General features: G+C 45.7%; 3 protein-coding genes and 1 long non-coding RNA gene across 12 annotated transcripts; 2 read left to right on the forward strand and 2 right to left on the reverse strand.

Moving 5' to 3' along the window:
• Positions 1 to 780: 780 nt before the first annotated feature.
• On the reverse strand, positions 781 to 2,531 carry LOC109733834 (uncharacterized). The gene is made up of 3 exons (XR_006666151.2): positions 2,388 to 2,531; positions 1,774 to 2,283; positions 781 to 1,671 (listed from the first exon to the last, which is right to left on the reverse strand). It is a non-coding gene; the product is annotated as an uncharacterized lncRNA (long non-coding RNA).
• A 68-nt stretch (positions 2,532 to 2,599) lies between these two features.
• Positions 2,600 to 6,004, reverse strand: LOC123493393 (putative disease resistance RPP13-like protein 3). Its single transcript, XM_073503510.1, has 2 exons — positions 5,834 to 6,004; positions 2,600 to 5,519 (listed from the first exon to the last, which is right to left on the reverse strand). The coding sequence occupies exons 1-2, from the start codon at positions 5,959 to 5,961 to the stop codon at positions 2,600 to 2,602; spliced, it is 3,048 nt and encodes a 1,015-aa protein (XP_073359611.1). The 5' UTR covers positions 5,962 to 6,004.
• Positions 6,005 to 8,547: 2,543 nt separating this feature from the next.
• LOC141027118 (uncharacterized) lies at positions 8,548 to 12,109 on the forward strand. Of its 9 annotated transcripts, none has more exons than XR_012189124.1 (7): positions 8,548 to 9,060; positions 9,435 to 9,599; positions 10,613 to 10,707; positions 10,805 to 10,877; positions 10,968 to 11,116; positions 11,345 to 11,715; positions 11,806 to 12,109. XR_012189124.1 is itself a non-coding variant. In XM_073504052.1 (7 exons), exons 1-5 carry the CDS (start codon positions 9,000 to 9,002, stop codon positions 10,996 to 10,998), a joined length of 423 nt encoding a protein of 140 aa, XP_073360153.1. In that variant the 5' UTR covers positions 8,548 to 8,999; the 3' UTR covers positions 10,999 to 11,116; positions 11,345 to 11,715; positions 11,806 to 12,109. The 9 variants fall into 9 exon arrangements, 3 of the variants coding, with proteins under 3 accessions (XP_073360153.1, XP_073360154.1, XP_073360155.1); XM_073504052.1 differs by having other exon boundaries at positions 10,613 to 10,702; positions 10,802 to 10,877; XM_073504053.1 differs by having other exon boundaries at positions 10,613 to 10,702; positions 10,802 to 10,877; positions 10,968 to 11,011.
• Positions 12,110 to 21,995: 9,886 nt separating this feature from the next.
• On the forward strand, positions 21,996 to 23,706 carry LOC109733866 (acid phosphatase 1). Its single transcript, XM_020293079.4, has 2 exons — positions 21,996 to 22,506; positions 23,123 to 23,706. The coding sequence occupies exons 1-2, from the start codon at positions 22,049 to 22,051 to the stop codon at positions 23,505 to 23,507; spliced, it is 843 nt and encodes a 280-aa protein (XP_020148668.1). The 5' UTR covers positions 21,996 to 22,048; the 3' UTR covers positions 23,508 to 23,706.
• Positions 23,707 to 26,612: the final 2,906 nt, after the last annotated feature.

The following is a 26,612-nucleotide window of genomic DNA, read 5'->3' on the forward strand; positions in this document are numbered from 1 at the left end:
CGCCGCTTGATCTTTTTTTTTTTTTTTGAGGGATTGGCCGCTTGATCTTATCTGACTTACCCGTTAACAAAATGCAGCAAAGAGTGGTTAAGACCTGGATCTATCTTTTTAGCGCTTGACAATTTTATTCTTGTGCTGCTCTGAAGCTGGAATTAATAAGTTTGTAACCATACTTAGACCTTGGATCCATAGCGACCGATGGGTGTAAGGGCAAGACTTCACAACACTCTGACCAAATATAAAAGTGCTTTCTTATGTGTCTGTGTGACACTGTAAACTCTGAAAGTCTGAATTACCTAGAACATCGGGGTTGAGCCGTTTTCTCTTTCCCTAGAACATCTTTCTTATAAATCAACTTTATTCACTCTGTAAGTTTGCATGACCAAAGCTACAGCAGAGGAGAACGTTTAGGCTGCATCTACTTTAAATTCTTGTTTTAGGGGAATCAACTTTAAATTTGTGCAAATCCAAAACTGAACAGTATTGCTTCTTTTCTTGTACTGGGGCAACTTGGGTCTACAGTATGGGCCCAGTTATCGTGGTGGCCTCTTCGGTAGGCTAGCCCATATCAACATGTACAAGGCCCGGTCGACGAGCGCCGCCGCTTTCGCCGACGAACAGACTGGCCGGAGCCACGGGTGCCTACCGGTAGACAGGGCGTGCATCCATAGCCGACAGACGCCAAGCACTCCGCCGCCGGCCGCACCAGCGGGTTCCGGCATGAGGTCTGCACTCTGAATCCAAGCACACAGCAGCTGCCCATGCCTTTAATTTAAACTGAACAATCTAATGTTCATGTTCATGTTCGATCGGTTTGCTCACGTTCTTTTTTTGCGGCTGCCCTGCCACTGATTTCTAAGGAATCAAACTGTATGTCTGTTCAGAAGAATTCTAGAGCATATTGATAGACACAGTAATCACACGTGATGTTGAACACAGTAATTACACATATAAATATTTTTATGGTTAGTATACAGAGAATTGGGATTTTGAGGACAAATTATGGATGGAAAATACTGCTCCTCCCAAAATAAAACTAGGAAAGTTTCAGCTACTGCCACGAGGTCTTTTACTGACTAACTGTAATTTGCAATGTGAAACCAATGAAAATGACATAGTTAATGACATATAGCTGGTGCATTATTTCTTCGACATATTTTTGCACAACATGGATAACAACATATACAACCCTCATTCTTTGTACACGAACAAGCAAAAATATAGTGGCAGCAACAAATGGATAATAGTAAATTATCTCTAAAAAACAGAGGGAGTACTAGTAAACGAAGAGAATGTGTATTCAGAAAAAATCTGCATGTCTCCCGATCAGGTTGATCCATCCTATGCATTCCCTAAGAACCGGTTGTCATCAGGGCCAGCAGTTGCCATTTGTAAACTCCTTCTGAGATCTCAAAATGGCGGCGTACCATGCTTCATGGCCTCGGTTATATTGACTATTGAGCCCCCAAAGAGCAATGCACTCTGACATTCGCAGCGTAGGAATATCAGAGGCTGTATCCCTGCTTCACTTTGCGGCATATAGAGGCCACCACCAGTGGACTCGGTAAGTTGGCGTGATTGCGGCATAACAACATCTTACATCTCCATCTTAGTTTGGTAGCAGCATCCGGTGTGGTGTAGTCCATTGCGTCTTCCACGTCTTCTCCCCAGCTGAAATGCGTAGACAGAACATGCATGAGTTTAATTCAGCATAAGATGTTCTAGGTACACACATAACATGTTTGACTCATCAAGTTCAGGATGATCACCCACGCTTCAGAGGTGCTTGGACTGTCAAGCCATCACGAACTAGCTCTCTCCTGGATCAGAAAAGGATCTAATGAATTCCAACTTCACTCGGCATTATCTTTTTCCTTGGCGGTACAGGATGTACTTCAGGAGGACACCCTCGTCTAGCAGAACTGCTCCATTGCCTCCTAGGTATCAACATTTCTGACATTTTCAAATGCTACCATGCTGACACTGAGCACTGAAGCGGGTGTTTTCCTTTTTAACAAACTAACAGCATGCTCTTTTTTCAGAAAATGTATTATGAAGAGCATGTCACATGATAACTACCAAAAAAAAAAGGAGTTGGTTCTTGTTGAACTTACCAAATATCAGGATAATCAGTTCATGGTTTGCGGTTCAGAGGTTGTTGGACTCTGAGACACCAAAAACACTCTCATGGATCAGAAAAAAGAATCAATGGCTTCCAACTTCAGTCGACATTTGTGTGTCCACTTCAGTCATCAGGTGGACACGCTCCTGTGCTCAAATCTCCTGTTAGAAAGAAACCCAAACTGAGTCGTCGAGTCAAAGTGTACGGAGTAGCACTGCCTGAAATCAGATAAAAGGAAAAAAAAGAAAATTCTAGCTATCCGTACCAGCGGAACATGGAACTCGATCAACACCAGGATCAGTAGAGCGGCAGCATGAATCGATCATCAGGCATCGTCATTGTCTTCGTCAGAATTGCAGGAGGAGAATTCGTCGCCTTCGCCATTGCCGTCCCCTCCGGCGCGGTCTTGGCTGCTACAGCAACAACAAAGGGATAGCATATGAGTATGTTCGGTTGTGCAAAATGTATATAGGGCATCTAGTGTAGTCGATAACTAGGTAGTGCTGACCTGTGGCTTCGGGTCGTCACGGCCACCACCTGTGAGGAGCTCTCTCTCGTCGGCACTGCTGCAGGGCCGGGATGGAGAGATGATTCCTCACCGTCAGTTGCTTCCTCCACTTGCAGCGCAGACGCAGTAGTGGATCCTTGGACGTTGACGCCACCTAGGTCGTGCTCGCTTCGGTCCCACAACAGTCGCAGGGCAGGAGCAAGGCGGTTGGGGTGCGCGTCCAGCTCAATTTGCAGCGCACCAAGCCTCGCCACTTCGCCACCAGGACCAAGTGAAATCTCCATCAGACTTGGAAGCTGCTTGACACCAGTAATCCCGGATTTCAACGAGCAGGCACTGATTTTTATCTTTTCCAACTGGGGAGACGTGCCCACCTCGAACTTCAACTCTCTCAGTTCCTCCACGCCAGCAATAACCAATTTCCTCAGCATTGGGAATGTTCTCGCTTTGAAGGTTAGTCTCTCCCCAACATAAGACCCCCAATCAAGACGAAGGAGCATGAGCTTGGGCAGTGCGCCTAGTAGTTCCATGCTTTTATCTCCATCGGTCAGACTGCTTGACGTCAAGTAAATCTTCACCAAGTGTACCAGACCACCAAACCAGTCAGGCAACTCCCCGAGTTCTCCCGACAAATTCAGAGTCTTCAGGAGAGGAGGGGGGGAGGAAACAGAACTCAACCACTTAAGGTCGCTTCTCCGATAGCTTGCAACCATGCAAAGAGAGAGCAGGGAAGAGAGCTTCTGAAGGGATGTCCAAAGTGTTTTGCTCTTTTGCTTGCTTGCCCCTAGTGTCACACTTAACTTTCTGAGCTTTATAAGCTCCCCAAGCTCTTCAACTGCTTTCCTACTGGTTCTTTCAATGTCCACAACCTTTAGTATCTCTAACTCCTTTAGGTTGCTGATCCCTCTGGGCACCCTCACACCTTCAGAATCGGGCAAACCACCAGTCCAGAACCAGCATGGCAGACACACAATATCCAGATAACAAGGTGAGGGTATGCAACAGTTCCTAGAACACCAGCTTCCTGCTTTGCTACATCGGAGGCTACGAAGGCTCTGTAGTTTAGTGATATCAGTTGGTAATGATGTCACATAACCACCTGTTATGTCCAAACTCAGCAAGCCATGTAGTTTTCCTATGGATCTTGGGAGCTTCTGAATATCCGAACCAGCATAAGAAGACCCAACATTGACATACTTCAAATGAAGTAACGACCCTATAGTGTTGATATCTTTTTGTGTAATTTCAAAGCTGGCATCATACAAATCCAAGACTCTAAGCATCCTAAAGTCCGGCGAACAAACTGAAGGTGCTGGCTTTATGGGTCTCTCACCAAACACAGTCAATGACCGGACATGGCTCCAATCCAAGCCTTTATTTGGGCACCAACTGCCTTCATATGCTACATGGCGGAAGTTATCTCCTGCTACGCCGGTTGCCTTATCCCAAGTTGAGCATACAAAATTTTCATCTCTACAAATTGACAGCATGACATCACGAATGATGTCATGAACTCGACAGCTCTTCACAGTTCCTTCTATGTTCACTTTTACTGATTGAATCAGGCTTCGGTTGATTAGTTCATCAAAGTAACTATTCCCAACCTCCTCAGCACGCGATTTACCCGTGGTGATAATAAACCCCTCGGCTATCCATCTTTCTACCAGACGCCTCCTTTTGATTTTGAAATCCTCGGGAAATATGCTTAAATACAGAAAACATGACTTAAGATGAGAAGGCAAGTGGTTGTAACTCAGTGTAACCATCCTCTTCATCGGTTCAAGGTTTTCGTTGCTGTCTAGCTCTAAGGGGATTTGGTCATAAATCATTTGCCACTGGTCTATCGCTTTGGTGGCAAGCATGCCTCCTACTGTAAGAATAGCAAGGGGTAACCCTCCAGACTTTTTCACTATCTTAGTGACTATTTTCCTCATGCTCTCATCATTTGTCATGTCTTCCTCACTTTTCCTAGTCTTCCTTAATAGCAAATTTATGGCATCATTTGTTTCTAGGGGTTGATGTTGGTATATAAGTGGTATAGAAGAAGGTTCCAAACTACACTTCTTAGCTAAGCCAACATCTCGTGTTGTCACCATTATCCGGCTGCCTTTGTTGTTACTACTAGGAAAAACAATAGTTCTGATCCAGTTCCAATCATTCATGTGCCACAAATCATCAAGAACAACAAAGTACCTCTTCTCAAGTAGCTCTTTTCTGAGGTAGCTGGCGAGATACTCTTCTCGCACCACCTTCACATCAAGTTGCCTCTTGAGTGCTTCATCGCCAAAAAGTTCTCTGATCAAAAGTTTGAGAAGCTCCATCCTGACAAATGACTGCGAGACAGTGATCCAAGCACAACACGAAAAGTTTTTCATACTCTCATAAACCTTCCTTGCAATAGTAGTCTTACCCAGACCACCCATGCCAACCACGCATACTACCTGAGCAGGGTTGTTGTTGGCATTAACATCTATAAGCCTTATTAATTTTTGTTTGGGATTGGATATCCCAACAAGTGCAGCTTCATCAATGTTGCTCGCTGACTGGTTGCGAATATCTTCCATGCAAGAATCCCTCTCAGCAATGGCTCTAGTGATCTGGTTCTTTTGAATCAGGTTGTAGCGTGTGTTCCTGCTGCTCACTTCTTCAACTCTTGATTTGAGATCTCGGATTTGCATGGCGATTCGGTGGCGATCTTTGAGCTTCATCAGCTTCCGCAACCTGCTTGGGCTCGCCACATGCACCATGAATTCACCAAGGCAATCTTCAATATTGTAGGACAGGTCTCTTACTTGCTTCGCCCACACCTTAAGTAGCACGTCTTTCTCCTTCATTGCTTCAGCAGCCACCAAAAATGCTTGCATTGTTTCTAGTTCATCTTTGATGAACCTACCGAATGAAAAAAGCACAAGACACTTAGTACACTTCCGCAGATTTCCAAATTATATCTGCAGCTCCATGCGTGCAGGTTCCAAGCCCACCCTGAATACTTGGTGCCATAATATAAGTCAGAGCTGAATATATAAAACAGTTTTTTTCTCTTTCATGAGAATTAAGATATCCAACCGGTGTCAACCCAACAAAAGGGACTTAAAGTCTTAACAGAAAAAGGGGTATTGGATGCCAGTTCCATGATAGAATGCAGAAGGCTAGATGTGGGAAGTTCATCATGACTCGAACAAAAGACGTGCATATGAACATACCAGATATCCTTGCGCACACCCATGACGAGGCTCATCTTGTTGGTGGCAGCAGAGGCGGCCTTGCCAATGGCGCTGACCAGCAAGGACTCGGCCATGCTCAGCGCCGTGTCCGTGATCACGTCCGGCATGTTTGGATATGACCCTCTCACGAACAGTACTGTTTGCTGGGCCTGGTGGTGTTGACGAGTAGAGGAGCTAAGAAAAGTGAGCTCCGAATGCTAGCTGCGGTGCTGCTTTTATAGGGTAAGCCCGGGGAATTTGATAGAGCAGTGTACACGAGAAGCTGCTTGCAATGTGCACACACGTGAAGTCCATCGGCTAACATGCCAAGGGGCTGGCAATTCGGAGCTTAATTTAATTGATCAGCCTTACTCCGATAAGTACGTGTATACAACTCCTGCCGCATGTTTAGTAGTCATGTGCAAGCAACGAATGTTTGTCGATGTGAGCACAATAGATGTATAATTAATTTATTACACAGCTTATGGTTACCAATGTGTATTACCGTGTTTTGGCTTTGCCTAGTTGTTAATTTGCAGCTCTGGTTGTTCTCCATAATCTTGTTGCAAAGCACCTCACGGATCGCAAAACCATAGGACTGCAGAGATGAAAGCTTAGAGGCAGCAATGAGCTTTGCGCATGCCATGCGATTTTGGTACATCCAGGAAGGAGAAGACTCCTACACTACTAAAAATCTTAATGTAATTTTGAATTTCTTTAGAGACGTATTTGTAAGGTTTTTTGCTACTTAATAGTATATGACATTTGGCCTTTATGCAAAAAAATGTTTTGCAAGAAAATGGAAAATGAGAGGGCCGTAAAGCTTACGTAGGGGGAACATGCAGCTAGTGTACAAAGTAAAACCAACTTTTAGGCTAAACCGTGCTAGTTAGTTAAAGAGATGTACACTCATAATGGGGCCATGATCCTTTGAAGCAGGCTGAAGCGAAGCAAAGTGATCAGTTAAATACTGTATAAATAAAGGTGATCAGCTAAATACTGTAAAAATAAAGGTGATCAGCTAAAAGCGGAGCTACTATTTAGTATAATACCCATGATCGGGCAGCTGGTGCACAAAGAAAGAAAAAACGTATGATCGGCTAAAAACCTAATATGTCACTTTATAAAGTGCACGCACATACTGAACCTGCTTTCTGCTACTCCCTCCGTTTCAAATTACTCGTCGTGGTTTTAGTTCGTAAATTTAAACTAAAACCACGACGAGTAATTTGGAACAGAGGGAGTAGTTGTTTTCCCTTTCCCTTTTCTTTTCTTACTGGTAGAGCATGCATGATCCATTCCCTTTGGATAAAATAGCGTCCCACTAACGCTGTGATATATGCCGTTTCTAATCAAAGTGACACATTAGGTTTAACTAATCCACGGGTGATTAAAGTCGCGTGCTTTTTGAGTAAACTTTGGAGGATAAAGTAAAGATGCTTTGGTGCAAAGGCAAAAGGAGGATTGAAAGAGTGAGTCATCATCCATGCACGCATGCACGCACGTTTTATACGCAAGTCGGTGGCATTATGAAATGCCTTTTTTTTTTCTTCAGAATTTGGTTTGAAATGCCTAGATTCTCTATTCAGACACCTGGCCTGGGCCGCCAAAATTTCGGGGCTCGCCAGTCTCGACCGGGTTGTTTCTTGGTATAAACTCTACCAGGCTTTTCTTATTTGCCGCAGCGGCACAGTATTGAGTGTGGTGCCTGTTTTTTGAATGAAAAGTCTTCATGGCTAGCTTTATTTATTAGGAGACAAAGTTACATTGAAAATACATTTTTGAGCCCGTGCTCAGATGCTTTCGTTATCTAACCCGCCCCTTCACCTTGAGATCTGGCATCCATGGGGTATTTCCTGTGATATATGCGCTCCGAATTGCAGTAATTCATGTCTGGCTCTTTGCAGTTAATGTGAGTAGGTACCATCTTGTCTCTTCCGGTTCAGAAGCACACTGGAGGGCTCAGCCAAGTTCATGGGCCTACAAGTCCATGCGATCCCATGTCCTTGCTAATAAAAAAATCTGCTCCTAATCCTCACATTTTCAGCTGCCCAAAACCGTTCTTTCCTCTGAATCCCCGATCCTTTTTTATGCCGCTCCCAAGTTCCTGGAGATTGTCTACATTTGCTTCCTCTTCGCCATCCCCCGATTCAACCAGAACTGCTTCTCTGCCTCATCCCCTCCTCTTTACCTTACCGTTTGAGTTAATCAGATCGCACCCTCTCCTGTTTTCAGGCAGGATTGTGAGATTTCTTTGTTAGATTGAGCACCCAACAACATGAACACCATCAAATTGTGGCCGCTCCTTGAGTTGTTGTTAACCAATTCGCTGCACAAATCCACGCTGTGCCATCATCCCATACCCTACACAGTCATTGCCCCGGTCAGGAACTAACGTCATCGCACACGTCTCATTTGAATTACTATGCCAAGCTCATTAAATAATTGCTATAATTAAAAATAAATTCTAGTGTCCCACTCAGACGTGTTAGTGGTTTAACTTTAGTCTCACATTGCTAGTGGAGGAGTTATTAAACCCATTAACGGTCGCGGTAAGGGCGAACGCTCAATGGTGCCACGTCGTATCGAAGAGAGCGCGTGGGTTGGGCAGAACCGCAGCTCTTGTTTTGAGTGGGCCACGTGTTGAGCGCTTACTGGGGAAATAATAAGTAGGAAAAAATAGAGGCAGCAGAAGCTTAACGGGCAGGGAGAAGGGCGCTCGGCACTCAGATTCCTTTTCCTCTTCCTCAAGCCCACACGCAACCTTGCGACATCTTCTCTCTCCCCTGTGCTCTCCGCCGCAGCCGCCGCTCTGCCTCACCCCATCTCCTTCCCTTGGCCGGCGCTCCACCCATCCGCTCTCCCCATTTTTATGCGAAACCCGTGATGGCGACGGCCGATTGATGTGGGATTTGTCCGTAGCGACGGGGGCCTCAAGCAGGGATACGAGGAGGAAGGAAGATGGTCGTAGATCCATGAGGAGCACGAGGCGGGGATCCAGAATAGATCCCGGAATCAGCATCATGGCCGCGGAGACGAAGGTCTTCTTCGACTGCAGGCCGACCGCAGCCACGACGTTCCCCTTTGCCTCGGCGAGGTGGGCCAAGCTGGCGCATATGGCAAAGAGCGGCTGCGGCACCGGTGCAGCTGCGGCGGTTGGTGGTGGATGGCCACGAAATCGACTGGTGGCGCCGCCGTTGAAAGCTTCCATGCTCTGCAGCCAGACGGCGAGTCTTCCTCCTCCTCCTGCTGCGTCACAGATTAGTTCAATATACTGCGAGTGAGCGAGTCTTTCTTTTTAGAGAGATGATTATTGGATTTTGTTTAGGTATAATTTCAACAAGTGAACCTGGAATTGTTTGTGTTTGCAACAAATACTTATTTTTTCCGTTGGCTGAAATTATGCCCCTCTGTGATCATGTGAGATATTTGCTACTAGAAGTTTAGTAGAACCCTTCATTTTATTTAAACATGGCAAGACAAATTGTTTAGTTATCTTAAAGTTGCCCCCAAGATGATTATTCAATGCATGCTGGAAAAAGCTTTATCGTGATCTATCAAGAATTATGAACTCATTTGGCTTTTGTTCATGTTTTTTCAGATACTTGGTCAGCCTCATGTCTAATTCCATCAGATGTATCAACTGAATTGAGCACTTCACTAAATATATTGGTGGCCCATGAGGCAGCCATTTTATCTAAAGATACATGTCACTTGTTGTTTGGATGGAGTACATGCTACAATGTCTTCACTTTAGGATCACTCTGTGAGTTCCTAAAGTCACATACTTCCATTATTTTGCCCATGTCAAACTACTCTTTTGGTTAGCCTGATGGATAAAACGTGGTGGGTAATACTTGTGGCAGCAATTATTATGTTCCCATGAAATTAACCCTTTTATTCTTTGTTAGTTATCATCTAGAATACTTGTTCCATATATCTGTTCTGCTGGCTGAAATTGATCATGCTAGATAACTGCCTTTCCTGCATCACAAGTTCTATCCTTCTGATAGATTGTCGAAATATTTCATCGATTTGCATCAAATCCTATTGATCCACCCCGAAACGCATGATCTAAAGCTTATTACTCTATGGGTATCATTTTTTATCAGAATCTACATCTATCTTGCTTCAAATTGACTTCCTTTATGATAATTTGTTCATGCCTGATAGATTAACATTCTTTCTTCTCAGTTGATCTGATAAAAAAGACCCACCTTGTAAGATTGCCTTTATCAGAATTCTATTGATCCACCTTGTAAGACTGGCCCTTCTATGTTAATGTAAACCTATTAGTATCAATAGAACTACTAGGCTGGCTCTGTTTTATGAATGGACACTCTTCCTAATGCAGTTATATTGTCGTGCCTTATATTTTTTACCACCAACATGCAACTGTCGTGCATATGCGTTTGTCTTCTTGCTAAACTAAGCCTAACATGTTAACAAATACATCAGCTTGATTACTACGCACAATCCCGCCTTAAAAGGCACCACAACGATGCGGACGACCGTCAGTTTAAACTGAGATATGTCATATCTGGCCTTTATTTCATGACGTATTCATGTTCTTTCAGCAGAGCTGTTTTCTTAGTTCAGTCTCTGTGAGGTTTATACTTCTGCCATTCTGTAGATTTATGCCTTTTTTAATGCGTGCATCCATAGCCACCATATGCTAATTTGCTTGTATGGAAGCTGTTCTATTTTCCTATGGAACTCGGATGTTGGTCTTTCTTTGAAAATAAATGCATCTTCCATTTTGGATCATTATCAAAGAAGCCACACATCAGAAATACTCTGAAGAAGCAGCAGCAGCATCCAGTAGGCAGTATCTCAGTTCGTTTGTGGTGGATGGATGGAGGGAGGGAGGTAAGGTGAGATGAACTTGGTAGGCTACTGCGTTTGGTTTGTTTGAGTAGAAACATTCTTGACCACTGACTCATAGCTGACTTGTGATTATCTGGCAAGGAGATCTCTCTGACAATTCCAAGATGGAGTTGAAGAAGCAATCGATTGTGATGTTCTTTGTTGTATGCTATACTCGGTACTGCCAGTACTTATCTTGCATCACATTAATTCAGCTCATTGAGTTTTAATCTTTATGTCATTATATGTATTCTCTTTGTGCAAGCAGGTGTCAAAGGATAATTGCAAGACTACCATGACATGATTTGCACTGTAAGATTGATGGACCGCCTATTTTGAGCAAAGTTGGAATTTTTTTAGAGGGATGCCTTTCCATGATTTTATCACTTTGATGTCATGAGCACAACTCCAGCCATGGTACTTTCCTTGTGGACAAAACTTTGCTCAACTAATGTTCGTAACCATTTTATTTAATGATACGGTATGTGGCAATTGCATATAGAAAGGGGGCTTATTCGTTCATGGAACTTGGGGAGATACGATCTTTGATATATGAGCGTCTTAAATTTTTTTCATCTTCTTGTGCTGTACCATTTGAAACTACATTCTTGCATAAAGTCCTTACCATTTAATGGACTTGTGCAGAATCTTGTGTGCCGAAAGAACCTCATCATTGATAAGAGCATTCACAGAGCATATGTCCGGGCAATCAGATCAGCGCCCCATTTCATTTATATTAGAAGTCAGTATTTTCTTGGTTCTTCGCCGGCGCCTCCACCTCCCGCCGAGGGCGCCGGGCTGTCTGAGGCCCGTACGACCAGCTGGAGGTGGCCCGCAAGATCACCGCTGTGGCCGTGGCCGCGCGCACCTCCCGCCTGTAGCACGAGGCCGCGCGCCTCCACCAGAAGCTGGTCGACAAGGACCTCCTCGCCGCCGAGCACGCCGACAGGGCCGACGCGCTTGGCTAGGCCCTCCGCGACGACGACACCCGCCTCCGCGTCATCCTCGAAGACAAAGTACGTGACCTCGGTCGCCTCGCCGCTTTGGTTTTGCTGGTTGCTAGCTGGTGCTGAGATTTTGTGGTTGATCTTCTTCTTGTCGTGTAGGCTAAGCTGGTGAAGGAGAGGGACTCGCTCGTCCAGACGTCCAGGAAGCTAGCTGGCCAGGGACCTCGCCAAGGTGACAACTGACGATCCTCTCATTGGTTATCTGCGATCACACGGCTGTTGTCCTCGCGTTTACTACTAACTTTTCTGCGATCACACTTGCAGCTGGATCCTATGTGATAGTCCTAATTTTACATTTTAGACTAGACCCCATTTGAAATATAGGAACTTCACCAAATCATTCTTTGAAATCTGTATTGTATTTCTGTTGTTTTTGCTCCAGGCATATTTTGTTACCGAGTTATTTTGGTGTTCTTATGCTCTATCTTGTATTTTTTTTTTCAAGTTTTGTTGTAAGCTATGTGACCATACATACAATCGAAACTCATAATTTACTGCAACATGGCCGGTGATGGATGGCATGTCCATTAGCATCGTCGTAACTGTGTTCGTAGTTTAACAATTGTGCTCCTCTGGACCACACATGCACGTTCACAGCTACATCAGCTAGACTGGTAGGCACTGGAACGTATAGGAGGCGCGCCCAGCCACTAGTACCAAGATATAAGGCTTACTCCTTTTGAATTTAAACCGAAGAGTATTGGTCAAATAGGCTGTGCATGCCTATGTTTTCAAAAGAATGCACATGGGGCCTAGCGGTACCGAAATGCTACAGGCTTGTCGAACACGCTACTTCCCGAAGGTAACCATGTGTGCCTTACACAATGGGTTAACTATCATATGTTTTGATGCTAAATTTTTATAAATTCAATTTTTGTTTGGAAAATTTAGAAGAAAAAAATATGGAATTCCCAAGATTTTTTCGAGACCGGATTCTCCGGCCCCTACAGGAAAAAAGCCAGAATAAAAAAACATTGGGGGGAGAGAGTCACAATCAAGTCATAATAATAAGGATGTCGATGCATCGTTCGCCACACCAACCTTTTCTTTAACATAGTACAGACGAAGCGCTTATACATACGCGCATACACTACCCCTATGAACGCGCGCGCACACACCCTACCCCTATGAGTACCTTCGAGAGACTGAGCCAGCATATCATCTTGAGATTTATGAAGTCATCGTAGACGTCTCGACGTCGACGGGAACGTCTCCTCCCACTGAAAGCGCATTGCCGGAAATCCTGAAATAAATTCAGGACTCAATAATGCGAGCACCGGGACTCGAACCCTGGTGGGCTGGGGATACCACTGCCCTCTAACCATCCAACCACAGGTTGGTTTCGCCGCCACACCAACCTTGACGGCATGCCAACCATTGAGTATTGTTGCCCTGTTGTATCTTTCCTCTGTTGAAATTTGCTCATATATCCAACACATCTACCACCTCCAAACACAGCCACCTACATGTAGCCATTCCAATTAATAAAATTTCTTTCTGCACTGAGTGATGCAGAGGCCTGGGGTAATCCACTTTTTCGAAGAAAAAAATGTAATCTTTACACAAATATATATCACATAACATGTTCCAGGCCCCATCAACGACACCAACACTCCTAAACCACTCTTTACTCCGTGAATGGAGGCCAACTCTTTGTTACTACTTGCAGTTCTTAAGAAAGATGAATGGCAAATCTGCATAGGAGGCACATGGTAAAGCAGGGAAAGTATGTACAATGAGTTAAATATAATATATTTTGTCACTAATTTTTTTAATTTCAATTTTCATTTGAAATTTTTTGACGAAAAGAATCGGAATTCCAGAGATTTATTGGAAACCGAATTTACCGTCGTGTACCAGAAAGACCCGGAATCAAGAAAAAAAACATTGGAGGACAAGGTCACAATCAATTCCTGTCTCGATGCATCGTGCGCCATACGAACCTTACCGAATGCGAACCATGGAGTACTGTTGCCCTATTGAATTTTTCCTAGGTTCAAATTTGCTCAGATATCCAACACATGTACCACCTCCAAACACAGCCTCATACATATAATCCTTCCACAAATCTCACAAGACGTGTTCCAGGACCAATTGGTGACACCAACACCCCTATACCACTCTTAATTCTGTGAGTAGATGGCTGGCTTAGGTGAGCTCTCTGTTACTACTTGCAGTTCGTAAGAAATATGAATGACAAATCTGCATAGCCAGCACATGGTAAAGCAGGGAAAATAGGTACGGTGGTCGTGACTACTTGATCGTATGTTAGCTGAATTATTGGCTCATATCCATCTTATCCAAACCGACCAAATGAAAGCCTGTGTTATAATCCTACAAAAATGTCGCCCCAACACCAACGTGTTCCATGCTGTGAATGCGACCCTGCCAATTACAACAAGCCCCTCTTTTGTCACTTAATTTCTTTAAAGCTCACGGTCATGGTCATAGAAGCATGTGTCCATCGATGGATGCACAGGCCGGGGATTTCCCTTTTTCTCAGAAAAAAGAACTCACGGTCTCACACACTGTACTGTAGGATTGATGTAGTTTTCCCCTTCCTATTTAACAAGCTAGCGACACCACACTCTTTGCATAGCACTGCACCTCAGGAAGCACCAAGAAGTAGAAATGGCAATGGCTACGAACATGTTCCTGCTCGCCGCCATGGCTCTTCTTGTTGCTTCGAGCGACGGAAGAGAGATTAACATCCGCATGCCAACGTCAGTTGCTACAGCCACTGCCATGGACGAGACCATGGCACCGACGAACCATGCGCTGCGGTCGCTGCTGGGTAGTATGCATGTACATTTATTTGGCTCCCCCAGACAAAAATACATATATGATGGATTAGTTATCCGAGTCTAGATTCCATGAAAGTGCCTTAGCCCTATCACTGATTTCATTACTTTCCATTTCTCCCTTTTTCTCACAATTACTTTTGCACACTTCAAATTTCATAACCACACTCTTGCAATATTTCACTTCTACAACCGCTTTTACTTTGGACCATGTTCTAAACTCTCTGTTCGACCGATGCTCTTACTTTCAAAACGCTACAGCTCAACTCTATGCACTTGTAGGACATTAAGGATATGTCACTTAGGCGGTGGCATCTTGAGGTAAAGTTTTCAAACTATGTGTTTCCCAAATCCGTAGAACTTGATTTTTGTCGCTTCACCTTTTTGTACATGGATAGACCTCATATCGACGGATCCAGCTTAGTGGAGTTGGGCTGTTCGGAATGATGCCGTGAGTAGCGCGCGCGCGCGCCCACACACACACACACACCTACTCCACCGCCAGTCTCTTCATGCGTCGCGTGCGTGTCGTGTTTGATGAACAACCCTAGCCGGTCTTATACCCACACCAATTGTTGGCCCTACATTTTTCACATCTAGGGAGGCGCATACACCACTCGCACTTGACTGCTCACTGCTTTTCCTAGTCCACAATCATTGACTAATTCAACCTTGTGGCTCCAAGTCCAATGACCACAATGGCTTGATTCTAAAATGAGGTAAGACAAATGGTTGATCATCAGCAATTTAACCATCTGGTTATTACTATTTGTCTTTTGAGCTCTATGATTTTTAACAAATATACATTCTAGACTCTAAGCCTTCTGCAATTGAATAGAAATGATTGCAATGGCTTGATTGGAAAATGTGGAAAGTCAAAGGGATGAACTGCAATGTCCTGTTAAGACAGAGTGCTAAAGTGATAATGACATGGAATCGTACATGAATATGGTTAGTCAGAAGGACAAAAACGGAAAAATCCCAAAGGGATAAGATTTCTTGTCCTGTATTTTGTGCGGTACCAAATCAATTTGTTAACTTTGATTGATTTGGAGGCATAAGCTAGACTAACAAAAGAGCCTGTGCATTGCAACCGGGAGAAAGAGATGCCACATGCTCGTAACCCAAATAATCATGAGTAAAGAAACCAATAGGTCCATGTTATTTATTTCAACATGACATCCCATCTTGTTGCCATTTGTCTGTCGTCGCATTCTTGCATACGATGATCATAGTGCTTACATAACCGCAACACGCTTGCATGTGGTCAATCTTAAGCCGATCCCGTGGCATAAGATGAGGTTTTTGTCTTGCTACATTAATTTTGTCACCAATTTGTGTGTGCGCTATTTATCCAGGTTGCACCTAAATAGCATTTTAAAATTGGTTAAAAGGTAAAAATAACATCATATTCGGATTCTACACATTTTTCTAATCAAATTTCATATAAAACATGTTAAAATTGGAGTTATGGTTTAAAAGATATGGATGTTAAAAGAATGGTTGTACGTAGACTGTGGGTTAATTAGCATAAAAGACATGGTGTTTTCTAAGAAAATGCATAAAAAGATTCAATTTGTCACTTAAAAGGGAACTGCGGGTTGATTACTAGAATGTGTCTGCGCCTGTGTGTTGGGGGCGGGGGGAGGTTACGTAAAATCTGAAAAAGGTTTGGCCACTTAAACTAGGACTGCGGGTTGAATTTAAATAATACAGGGACTTTTCTGCAAAAATGCCGATGACGTATGACCAGAAGCGATCGCCGCTTGCCGCTTTATTATTAGATACAGAGCTGGATGACATAAATTTAAGAAAATATTTCTTGGTATTAATTCTGTTTTTAATACAAGTTAGAAAAGATATATGGATAATGATGACCTAAAATTACGTAGTGATCTAGAGACTGAGTGGGACAAAAGCACAATGAATTGGTAATATTGGGAAGTCGATGCATCATGCGCCACACCAACCATATCGAAATATGTGCTTAGCTGGGTAGCTAGCTAGCTAGATGTTAAACTGACACTTGTGATAGAAAACATCAAAACAAATCTAAGAAAATCAATGTAGAAATATAGGAAAATTATATGAGGAAAAATGATCACTGATCATGAAATTGTCTTTCCGGTGCCGAGCTCAAATGAGTTTGGGTGAACAGTAAAATCAAAAAAACATTAAAAAAACCTGATTTTTTCCGTGACAAACATTGACAAAAGTTTTAAGAGCTCCCAAAATTTCGTCAAGTAATCACATTCCTGGAAGGCGTGGCAAAAAAATAAAAATAAAATCAGTGCTCCAAAATGGTTTTGAAAGTAGCATTTTCATAGTATCGATTTTATTTTGCCACGGCTTTCAGGAATGTGATTCCTTGATGAATTGTTTTATTTATTTTCGATTTTACTGTTCACCCGAGCTCATTTGAGCTCGGGAGCAGAAACTCCGCGTCCCACTGATCACGGCATATGTAGTACGTCGATTACTTGAGTACCGGCTGGGAACTCTACATCAAGACTGAATGACACATCTCTTTTTTTAGAGAAAAGGCATCGGCCATGCCCGAGAAAAGGCTCTGACCTGTCCCGAATCTGAATTGACAAAGTCATCAACCGGCTAGGATTACAGTGAAGCAAGGTACAAAATAAAGAAACAAGAAACGGCAAAGATACAGAGAGTTGTAGCAGCTTACAACCTAGCAGTGATACATGCAAACACAAGAAAGAAAAAGGTACAAAAGGAGCCTAGCCTAAATCCGCAAGGAAGCCCCAACACCACTCTAGTATGACAGGACCAGATCCACACCATAACTACAAGGCAAAAGAAGGGGGCCTGTGGTACTCAAAAGGGACAGGCCTACCAGAAACCAACCTAGTGAACTCCCAAGACACCAAATCCTGGAGCTCGGGAGCGGGAGCAGCAATCCCGCCGGCCAGTCAGAGAGCAACGGCCGACATGAACCCATATGTGAGGCGGGTAGGAACCGGGCGGCCAAGCGGGAGTAGAAACCCGGGCGTCTCCGGAGCACGACAAGGACGACGACCAACATGGCCGACGCCACAACAACCGGATCCAGGAGTCGCGCGCCTCTACCGGGTGAGGTTGACGGGAAGGAGGGTCGTCAACAGGAGCTGAGGACAAGGGGTGCGACCTAGACAAGGGAGAATGCAAGGACGCCCCGCCGTCGCCGCCAACCACCCAGGCAAAGGCCGCGGCGGCCGCCGGCGAGGGCGGGCGAAGAAGGGAGGAGGTGGGCATGGTCTAAGCCGGATCTAGGAGTTCGGCCCCAGAGTTGCCCAGTAGCGGATGACGCGGGTTGGGGGGGGGCATCGCACACATCTCATTTGAATTATTGTGTCAAGCTCATTAAGTAATTACAATAATTCAAAATAAATTATAGTAGCCCACTCACATGTGTCAAGTGGTTTAACTCTAGTCTAACATTGCTATTGGAGGAGGAGTTATACCAAAATACAAAATCTTGGTCTTTTTAACTTAAACCATATAATAATGGTCAAATAGGCTGCACATGCATATGTTTTCACAAGCATACACTTGGCCTAGAGGTACCAAAATGCTACCGGCCGCTCGCTAATTCCTGATGGTAAGAGCATCTGCAACCACAGTTGGCGTATCTAAGCCCCTTTGCACGTTCGACGTGCCCGCTGGAAGTGACCGCACAGTTCACTTATATCTATGTCCACAATCGTAGTATCCAAATGCCCGCACCCAAATCCATATAATGCATGGAGCAACGTAACACGTAGATCAACATCACAAATGAGTTCACGGGACAAAAAATATAGATAGATTGAGGCATAGATTGTTCATGCACAGACTCAATCACAAAGTTTACTGGATTAAACTAGATACTAATTAAAAAAGACATTGTAGAGGACGGGACCACCACTTCTTGGTCGTGCCCTTTCCCTAGCGGTTGGCGGCACAGCCGTCCATCTCCTTCATGCACGCGTCCGTGGAGGGAGGATCATCGTCGTCGTTCGTGGTGGTGCGTCTCTCCCATGCCGAGCAGATGTAGTCGGAGAGGCGGCGGATGGTGCGAGCCTGCTCATAGGCATGGAGGCCGCCTTGGCCATGCCTTGTTTTTCTCCCTTGCAAGGCACTCCAAAGATTTGAGCCCGAGCCGGAGCGCCTTCATATTTTTGTACTAGAACCGTTTGGCGTCCGTCTTCGTCATGGTCAGCGACCGGCGCACGATCGCGCAGAGGAATGCCTCTTCCAAGCCGAGAGTGATGGAGTCGGCGCGTTGGCTGGAAGTGTCGGGCTCCGCCACAGCCACGGCATGTTTCCCCTCATGGTTGGCAACCTTGGCCTCTGACTCCGTCAAGCACATCCACGGGAGCCGCCGGCAAGAGCACCCAACACTACCCAGGCGGTACTGGCGCCGGAGGGGAAGGGGAGGGGGCGCCCTCCTGCATATCTGGAGCGGTGCCGATTTGTACAGGCGACCATGGGATAGGACAGGTGAGATAGCCCTTACTGCGTCGGCAGGACTCGAAGGAGCTGGCAGCAGACGTGATGGAGCTTGACCTCCCGCTGGTGTCTAACCATGACTGCTAGATGGCAATGCGGAGCGCCACACTCTTCGTCGTCCGACGCATCACTGCCAGAGCTGGAGTCCTCCTTCACTAGGCCATCCCAGTCCATCAGATCGGTCTCACTGCCGGAGTCGTGGCCGGCCATGGCGGAAGGGGGACCGAGAGACTAGGAGAGGAGGGGGAGGAGACGCAAAAATTCTCGGCGCCGAGAGAAAGACGAGATTCAGTAAGTAATTCAGTGAGTGCTTTCTTTAGCGAAGTGGTCGAGAGGACTTAGTGTGGAGTGGGGTTTGACACTTTGATTAGTGTTCCTTAGCCGGATAGAGTTTTTGTGGGGAATGGTGGTGAGGGCAGCGTGTGCCATAGCAGGCCGATCCGACGTGGCGGCGACCCGGGCGCGTCCGGCCCTCCCCATATCAGCCCTACATATGGGCTGGATATGGGGGTTGCCGGAGCGTTTGTGCTGGTTGTGGGGAACACGGTTGGGTGCGGTTTTCTCATCCAGGCAGTGACCGGGCAACCAGCCCGTGCATTTGGGGTGGGTATGGGTGTTTTCGGTTGTAGATGCTCTAGCCGCGTGTGTTGTACACAACGGGTTTAATGTCATATATTTTGACATTAATTTTTTAAATTCAACATTTGATTGGAAAATTCAAAAGAAAATCCGGAATTCCTGAGATTTTTTGGAAGCCAGGTTTTCCGCCCCCTGCTGGAAAAAGCCAAAAACAACGAAAAATATTGGGGCGGGGGGGGGGGGGGGGGGGTGGACAGAGACACAATCAAGTCATAATAATGAGGATGTTGATGCATCGTGCGCCACTCCAACCGTGATGGGAATGGGGGGAGGGGGAGGTTGCAGATGCTCTAACCATGCATGTTGTACACAATGGGTTAAATATCATATATTTTGACGCATTGTTTTAAAATAAAAAATTTGTTTGGAAAATTCAGAAGAAAAAATTCCGGAGTTCCTGTGATTTTTTGGAAACCGCCCCCTGCCGGAAAAGGCAGACAAAAGAAAAAACCTTTTTTTTGGGGGGGGGGGGGGGGGGGAGGGCGCATAGTCGCAATCAAGTCATAATATTCAGGATGTCGATGCATCGTGCGCCACTCCAACCGTGACGTGTAGGGGGGTGGTAGGTTATAGATGCTCTAACCATGCATGTTGTACACAATGGGTTAAATATCATATATTTTGATGTAATTCTTTATTCAAAATTCATTTGGAAAATCCGGAATTCATGAGATTTTTTTGGAACCCAGGTTTTCCAGCCCCTACCTCAAAAAAAGATGAAAACAAAAAAATCATTGGAGGGGGGGGGGGGGGGGGGGGGGAGGGACAAAGTCACAATCAATTCATGGAGCACCACTCCAACCGTGACCACATGCCAACCTTTGAGTATTGTTACCATGTTGAATGTTTCGTAGGTTAAAAAATTTCTCATATATCCAACACATCTAGCACCTCCCAACACAGCCACATACATATAATCCTACCACGAATATCACATCACATAATGTGTCCCCGGCCCCATCAAAATTGACATCAACACACCCTATACCACTCTTAATTTTGTGAATGGATGGGTGGCTTAGTCGAGCTCTCTGTTACAACTTGCTGTTCATAAGAAATATGAATGGCAAATTTGCGTTACCAGCACACGGTGAAGCACGGAAACTATGTACAATGGGTTAAATATAATATATTTTCACGCTAAATTTTTTTAAACTCAAAATTCTTCTGGATAACTCAGATGTAAAAATCTGTAATTCTCCGAGATTTTTTGGAAACTGGATTTTCCGCCCGTACCGGAAAAAGCCGGAATAAAAAAATTGGGGGACAGTAGGATATTGATGCATCATGCACCAGTCCAACCATGACCGCATGCCAACCATTGAGTATTGTTGCCATGTTGAATCTTTCCTATGTTAAAATTTGCTCATATATATTCAACACATCTACCACCTCCAAGCACAGCCACATACATGTAATCCTACCACAAATATCACATCACATAACGTGTTCCAGGCCCCATCAACAATGACATCAACAACCCCTATACCACTCTTAATTCTGTGAATGGATGGTGATCAGCTCTCTGTTTACTACTTGCAGTTCATAAGAAATATGAATTGAAAATTTATAAAGCGAGGACACGGTGAAGCACAGAAAATATGTACAATGGGTTAAATATAATATATTTTGATGCTAAATTTTTTTAAATTCAAAATTCGTTTTGATAACTCAGACGTAAAAAAATCTGAAATTCTCCGAGATTTTTGCAAACGGGATTTTCTGCCCCTTAGAAATAACCATTGGGGGGACAGAGTCACAATCAATTCATAATAATTAGGATGGCGATGTATCGTGCGTCACACCAACCTGACCGCAAGCCAACCATTGAGTATCGTTGCCCTGTTGAATCTTTTCTAGGTTGAAATTTGCTCACATATCCAACACATCTACCACCTCCAAACATAGCCACATACATGTAATCCTTCAACAAATATCACATAACGTGTTCTAGGCCCCATCAATGACACCAACCGACCAATCAAAAGCGTTTGTTGAATGATTGGATCGTATCCATCAATGACACAAACCACATACTTGACCGTATGTTAATATTGGCTCATATACATCTTATCCCATGTTCCCAACAGACCAATCGAAATTGTGTGTTGTAATCCTACGAAAAAATGTCTCCTCAACACCAACGTGTTCCATGCTATGAATGCGACCGCGCCAGCGACACCAACCACCTCTTTTGTCACTTAATTTCTTTCAAGATCACGGTCATTGTCATTGATGGCTATGTACATCGATAGATGCGGAGGCCGGGGTTTTTTTCCTCCTGAAAAAAAAAAACTCAGCGTCACACACACTGTACTGTAGGACTGATGTAGCTTTAAACTTCCTATATAACAAGCTAGACACTCCACACACTCTGCATAGCACTGCACCTCAGGAAGCACCAACAAGTACAAATGGCAATGGCTACGAAGATGCTGCTCCTGCTCGCCGCCGTGGCTCTTCTTGTGGCCTCCAGCGGCGCATGGGAGATTAACATCCACATGCCGACGTCAGTTGCCACAGTCACCGCCATGGAAGAGGCCATGGCGCCGATCATCCATGCGCTGCGGCCCATGCTGGGCTCGGGCGGGCAGCTGGGGAGCCGCGCCGGCGTGGCATGTGACAGTTGGCGGCTGGGTGTGGAGGCGCACAACGTGCGTGACTGGAAGACGGTCCCTGCCAGCTGCGAGGGCTACGTCGGGCACTACATGCTTGGCGGTCACTACCGCCGCGATTCCAAGCTCGTCATCGACCAGGCCATCTCCTACGTCGACAGCCTCAAGCTCGCCGGCAACGGCAAGGAGGTGTGGGTCTTCGACGTCGACGAGACCACGCTCTCCAACCTCCCCTACTACGCCACTCACGGCTTCGGGTACGTGCAGTATACACATATATTATATACTCCCTCCGTCCGAAAATACTTGTCAGAGAAATGCATAAAAATGAATGTATCTAGAACTAAAATACATCTAGATACATGCATTCCTCCGACGAGTATTTCCGGACGGAGGGAGTAGATGCGTACATACGTGCACATTATACTTGCGTTATTGCAGGTGGATTTGAGCAGAGACTTGCATTAATCTTGTCGTTCAGATGAAGTAGAAATCTGACTAGAACTTGTTAAAACCATCAACTCACTGGGTAGCTAGAAACCACCGGTAAAACCTTAACTGGCACATAACATCTTCCAATGAATACAACTGAAAAAAAAAACAAATGAGACCAGAAGTGGATATAAAAACTTAATTATTGGACGTGTTTTTTTTGTGAAATAATTATTGGACGTGTTGGATATTGTTGCTGGTCACGGGTCACCTCCAATCATAGTCATGGAGACGGCCAGAAGGACCATATACATGCATGCCCTGTGAGTGACGAGCTAAACAAGAGGACTGCACGGAGATAGTGATGTGATAGCTACTTTATCAATGGATTTATTTCGTAATCGTCCTTATGAAAACATTTGTGACATGCATGGTTGACAGGGCTACGCCATATAACTGGACGAGCTTCCAAGAGTACGCGCGGCAGGCGAGCGCACCTGCCCTGCCCGAGACGAAGCGGCTGTTCGACAAGTTGCTCTCGGTCGGCATCAAGCCTGTGATCCTCACCGGCCGGAGAGAGGTCCAGAGGACCGCCACCGTCACAAACCTCCGTCGGCAGGGGTTCTCTGGGTGGATGACGGTGCTGCTGAAGCCAGCGGAGTTCAAGGGCTCCGGGGTGACCTTCAAGTCCGGTGAGAGACAGAAGCTGTTGGACGCCGGGTATGTCATTGTTGGCAACATCGGTGACCAGTGGAGCGACATCCTCGGCACGCCAGAGGGCGCCCGCACCTTTAAGCTGCCCGACCCCATGTACTACATCGGCTAGGGCTAGGCCGCCTCCGGATCTGACGTGTCGTCCTCGATTGCTTGAATAAGTTACATGCAATGCATGCTTCGCCAATAATCCCTCCCTTGTCGCTGCTTGCTTCATTTCCATATATATAGTTGATCACTTGTTGTATTAATAAGATGTATTATGAAGAAGTTGCATCTATCTATGTATCTATCTTCGATTATATCGGCAATTCAGAGATGAGCCTAGGCTCATCTACTCTCATTGAATAGTAAATTCCAGAAAAATCATAAAAAAATATAAAAAACTGAAATTCTTAGGGCATTCAAGTGCAAATTTTGGTGGCCATATGAGATATGAGGAGCTCATGGCAGAAGAACAAAATTGGGTCTGCATAATGCTTTCTTTCAAATTTTCTTTTATAGTCAATTTTTTTGTTTTTATTGCCACGGTCTCCTCGGATGTCATTTGACCACGAAAATTTGCATGCACCTAGCACCTGAGCATCTTAGAGGCATTAAAATTATATTTGTTTGATTTTTCACTATTTTTCTAATTTACTATTCAAGGGCAGGTGTAGATGAGCCTGCTTCTATACTAATTATATACTTCCTACGAACTCTCACGTTAATCCAGTGTTGACATATATTTTCCACCTCTCCATTAGTTTGTTGAGGGAGTCCTGGATTAAGGGGTCCTCGGGCGTCCGGCCTATGTGACGTGGGCCGGACTAATGGGCCATGAAGATACAAGATAGAAGACTTCCTCCCGTGTCCGGATGGGACTCTCCTTTGCGTGGATGGCAAACTTGGCGTTCGGATATGAAGATTGCTTCCTTTGCAAACCGACTCTGTACAACCCTAGGCCCCTCCGGTGTCTATATAAACCGGAGGGTTTAGTCCGTAGAGTCATATATAATCATACAGGCTAGACATCTAGGGTTTAGCTATTACGATCTCGTGGTAGATCAACTCTTGTAATCCTCATATTCATCAAGATCAATCAAGCAGGAAGTAGGGTATTACCTCCATCAAGAGGGTCCGAACCTGGGTAAACATCGTGTCCCCCGTCTCCTGTTACCATCGACCTTAGACGCACAGTTCGGGACCCCCTACCCGAGATCCGCCGGTTTTGACACCGACATTGGTGCTTTCATTGAGAGTTCCGCTGTGTCGTCACCAGAAGGTTCAATGGCTCCGTCAATCATCTACAACGATGCTGCCCTGAGGGAGATCTTTCTCCCCGGCCAGATCTTTGTATTCGGCGGCTTCGCACTGCGGGCCAACTCGCTTGGCCGTGTAGAGCAGATCGACAGCTACGCCCCAGGTCACCAGATTAGTTTTGGAAATCTGGATTATGTCGCTGACATCCGAGGAGACTTGATCTTCCAAGGGTTCGCGACCCCAACCCCCGCTCTGGCCCTAGATTCGGAGCGCATCACCGGGCCCGAAGATGGGATTCTTGAGCCCGCCGGACTATCTGCGGCCACTAAACCCAGTACGGGAGAGCCGGAGGAAGTAGTGTCGCTGGCAACCATCATGCGGCCGGACTCTTCTCCGGACACTGGCTCCAAACCCTCGGAGTCAGCATCGTGTGAGCTCGGCCAAGGAGTCTCCTTCCCGCCGTACTCCACGGACACTCTTCTCCCTGACCAAACCTCGCCTTTAAGCGAGGCTCTGGACTTGATGCGATCCCTCATCATTACAGAGGAGCAACGTCCGAACTACGCCCAGCCCGGACTAGGGGCTGAGAGCCGGGAATTTCACGTCCCACCCACCACCCACTTCATAACCACTGTCGAGGACTTAACTGACATGCTCGATTACGGCTCCGAAGACATCGACGGTATGGACGACGATGCCGGAGAAGAGCAGGCCTAGAACCCGCCGTTTACCGGACGCTGGACGGCCACCTCTTCATATGACGTGTACATGGTGCATACACCCAAAGAGGATAGCGGCGATAACGAGAAAAACCCAGTTGAGGATATACCTCCTGAGACACAACCAAAACACCGACGTCAGCGGCACCGGTCTAAATCACGTCGTGGAAAAGACAACAGTACCGGCACGCGAGACAACGATACCCCGGACGACGTCGAAGACCAAGAAAACCCCATTGAGCCAGCCTCCGAAAAGGACGATCAGGAAGATGGGCAACTTAGCCCTGATGAACATGCCTTAAACGAAGACTCGGAGGATAGTAATTATCTTCCACTCTCCGAGGAGGAGGCGAGCCTCAGCGACGAAGACTTTATCGTGCCTGAGGAACCCCTCGAGCAGGAGCGCTTTAAGCGCCGGCTAATAGCCACTGCAAGGAGCCTGAAAAAGAAGCAGCAGCTGCTGCAAGCTGATCAAGATCTACTCAATGACAGGTGGACTAATGTCCTGGCAGCCGAGGAATATGGCCTCGAGCGCCCAACCAAAAGTTACCCGAGTCGTAAACTGCTACCTCAATTCGACGACGAGGCACCTAAGCCCGTACCATTAGCACGTAACGCGGTTGACCGACCACCACGTGGCCGGGAAAAAACGGCAACTCAAGCCGAACACTAGCCCATTTTACCTCGCCGTAAAGGTCGAGACACAACAGCTCGGGGATATACATATGACCTGCGGTAGGACTTGGAAAATAGAGCAGGTCAAACCAGATCAATCTACGGATCGCGGGGACGTACCCCGGCGCGCGACGACGGCCATTTAGCCGGACGTGACAAGCATAACCACGTTCGGGCCGAAAACCGCAGATGGTCTCCATCCGAGCTACGTCGCGACTTGGCCCAATATAGAGGCGCTGCACACCCCCTCTGTTTCACTGATGAAGTAATGGAGCATGAATTCCCAGAAGGGTTTAAACCCGTGAATATCGAATCATATGATGGAACAACAGATCCCGCGGTATGGATTGAGGATTTTCTTCTCCATATTCATATGGCCCGCGGTGATGATCTTCATGCCATCAAATACCTCCCGCTAAAACTCAAGGGACCGGCTCGGCACTGGTTAAACAGCCTGCCTGAAAACTCTATTGGCAGCTGGGAGGACTTGCAAGACGCCTTCCGCACAACTTCCAAGGCACATATGTCCGACCTCCGGATGCCGATGACTTAAGTCACATAGTTCAACAACCCGGAGAGTC

This window comes from Aegilops tauschii, chromosome 7 (genome assembly GCF_002575655.3).
Source record: "Aegilops tauschii subsp. strangulata cultivar AL8/78 chromosome 7, Aet v6.0, whole genome shotgun sequence".
NCBI lineage: Eukaryota > Viridiplantae > Streptophyta > Magnoliopsida > Poales > Poaceae > Aegilops > Aegilops tauschii.

Coding starts and splice junctions, on each gene's coding strand:
- LOC123493393 (XM_073503510.1), bottom strand. CDS start 5,961: ATGCCGGACGTGATCACGGACACGGCGCTGAGCATGGCCGAGTCCTTG. Junction 5,520..5,833: donor GGTGTGCGCAAGGATATCTG/GTATGTTCATAT, acceptor TTCATTCGGTAG/GTTCATCAAAGATGAACTAG.
- LOC141027118 (XM_073504052.1), top strand. CDS start 9,000: ATGGCCACGAAATCGACTGGTGGCGCCGCCGTTGAAAGCTTCCATGCT. Junction 9,600..10,612: donor CTTCACTTTAGGATCACTCT/GTGAGTTCCTAA, acceptor TTATCAAAGAAG/CCACACATCAGAAATACTCT. Junction 10,878..10,967: donor TTTGTTGTATGCTATACTCG/GTACTGCCAGTA, acceptor TTGTGCAAGCAG/GTGTCAAAGGATAATTGCAA.
- LOC109733866 (XM_020293079.4), top strand. CDS start 22,049: ATGGCAATGGCTACGAAGATGCTGCTCCTGCTCGCCGCCGTGGCTCTT. Junction 22,507..23,122: donor TACGCCACTCACGGCTTCGG/GTACGTGCAGTA, acceptor CATGGTTGACAG/GGCTACGCCATATAACTGGA.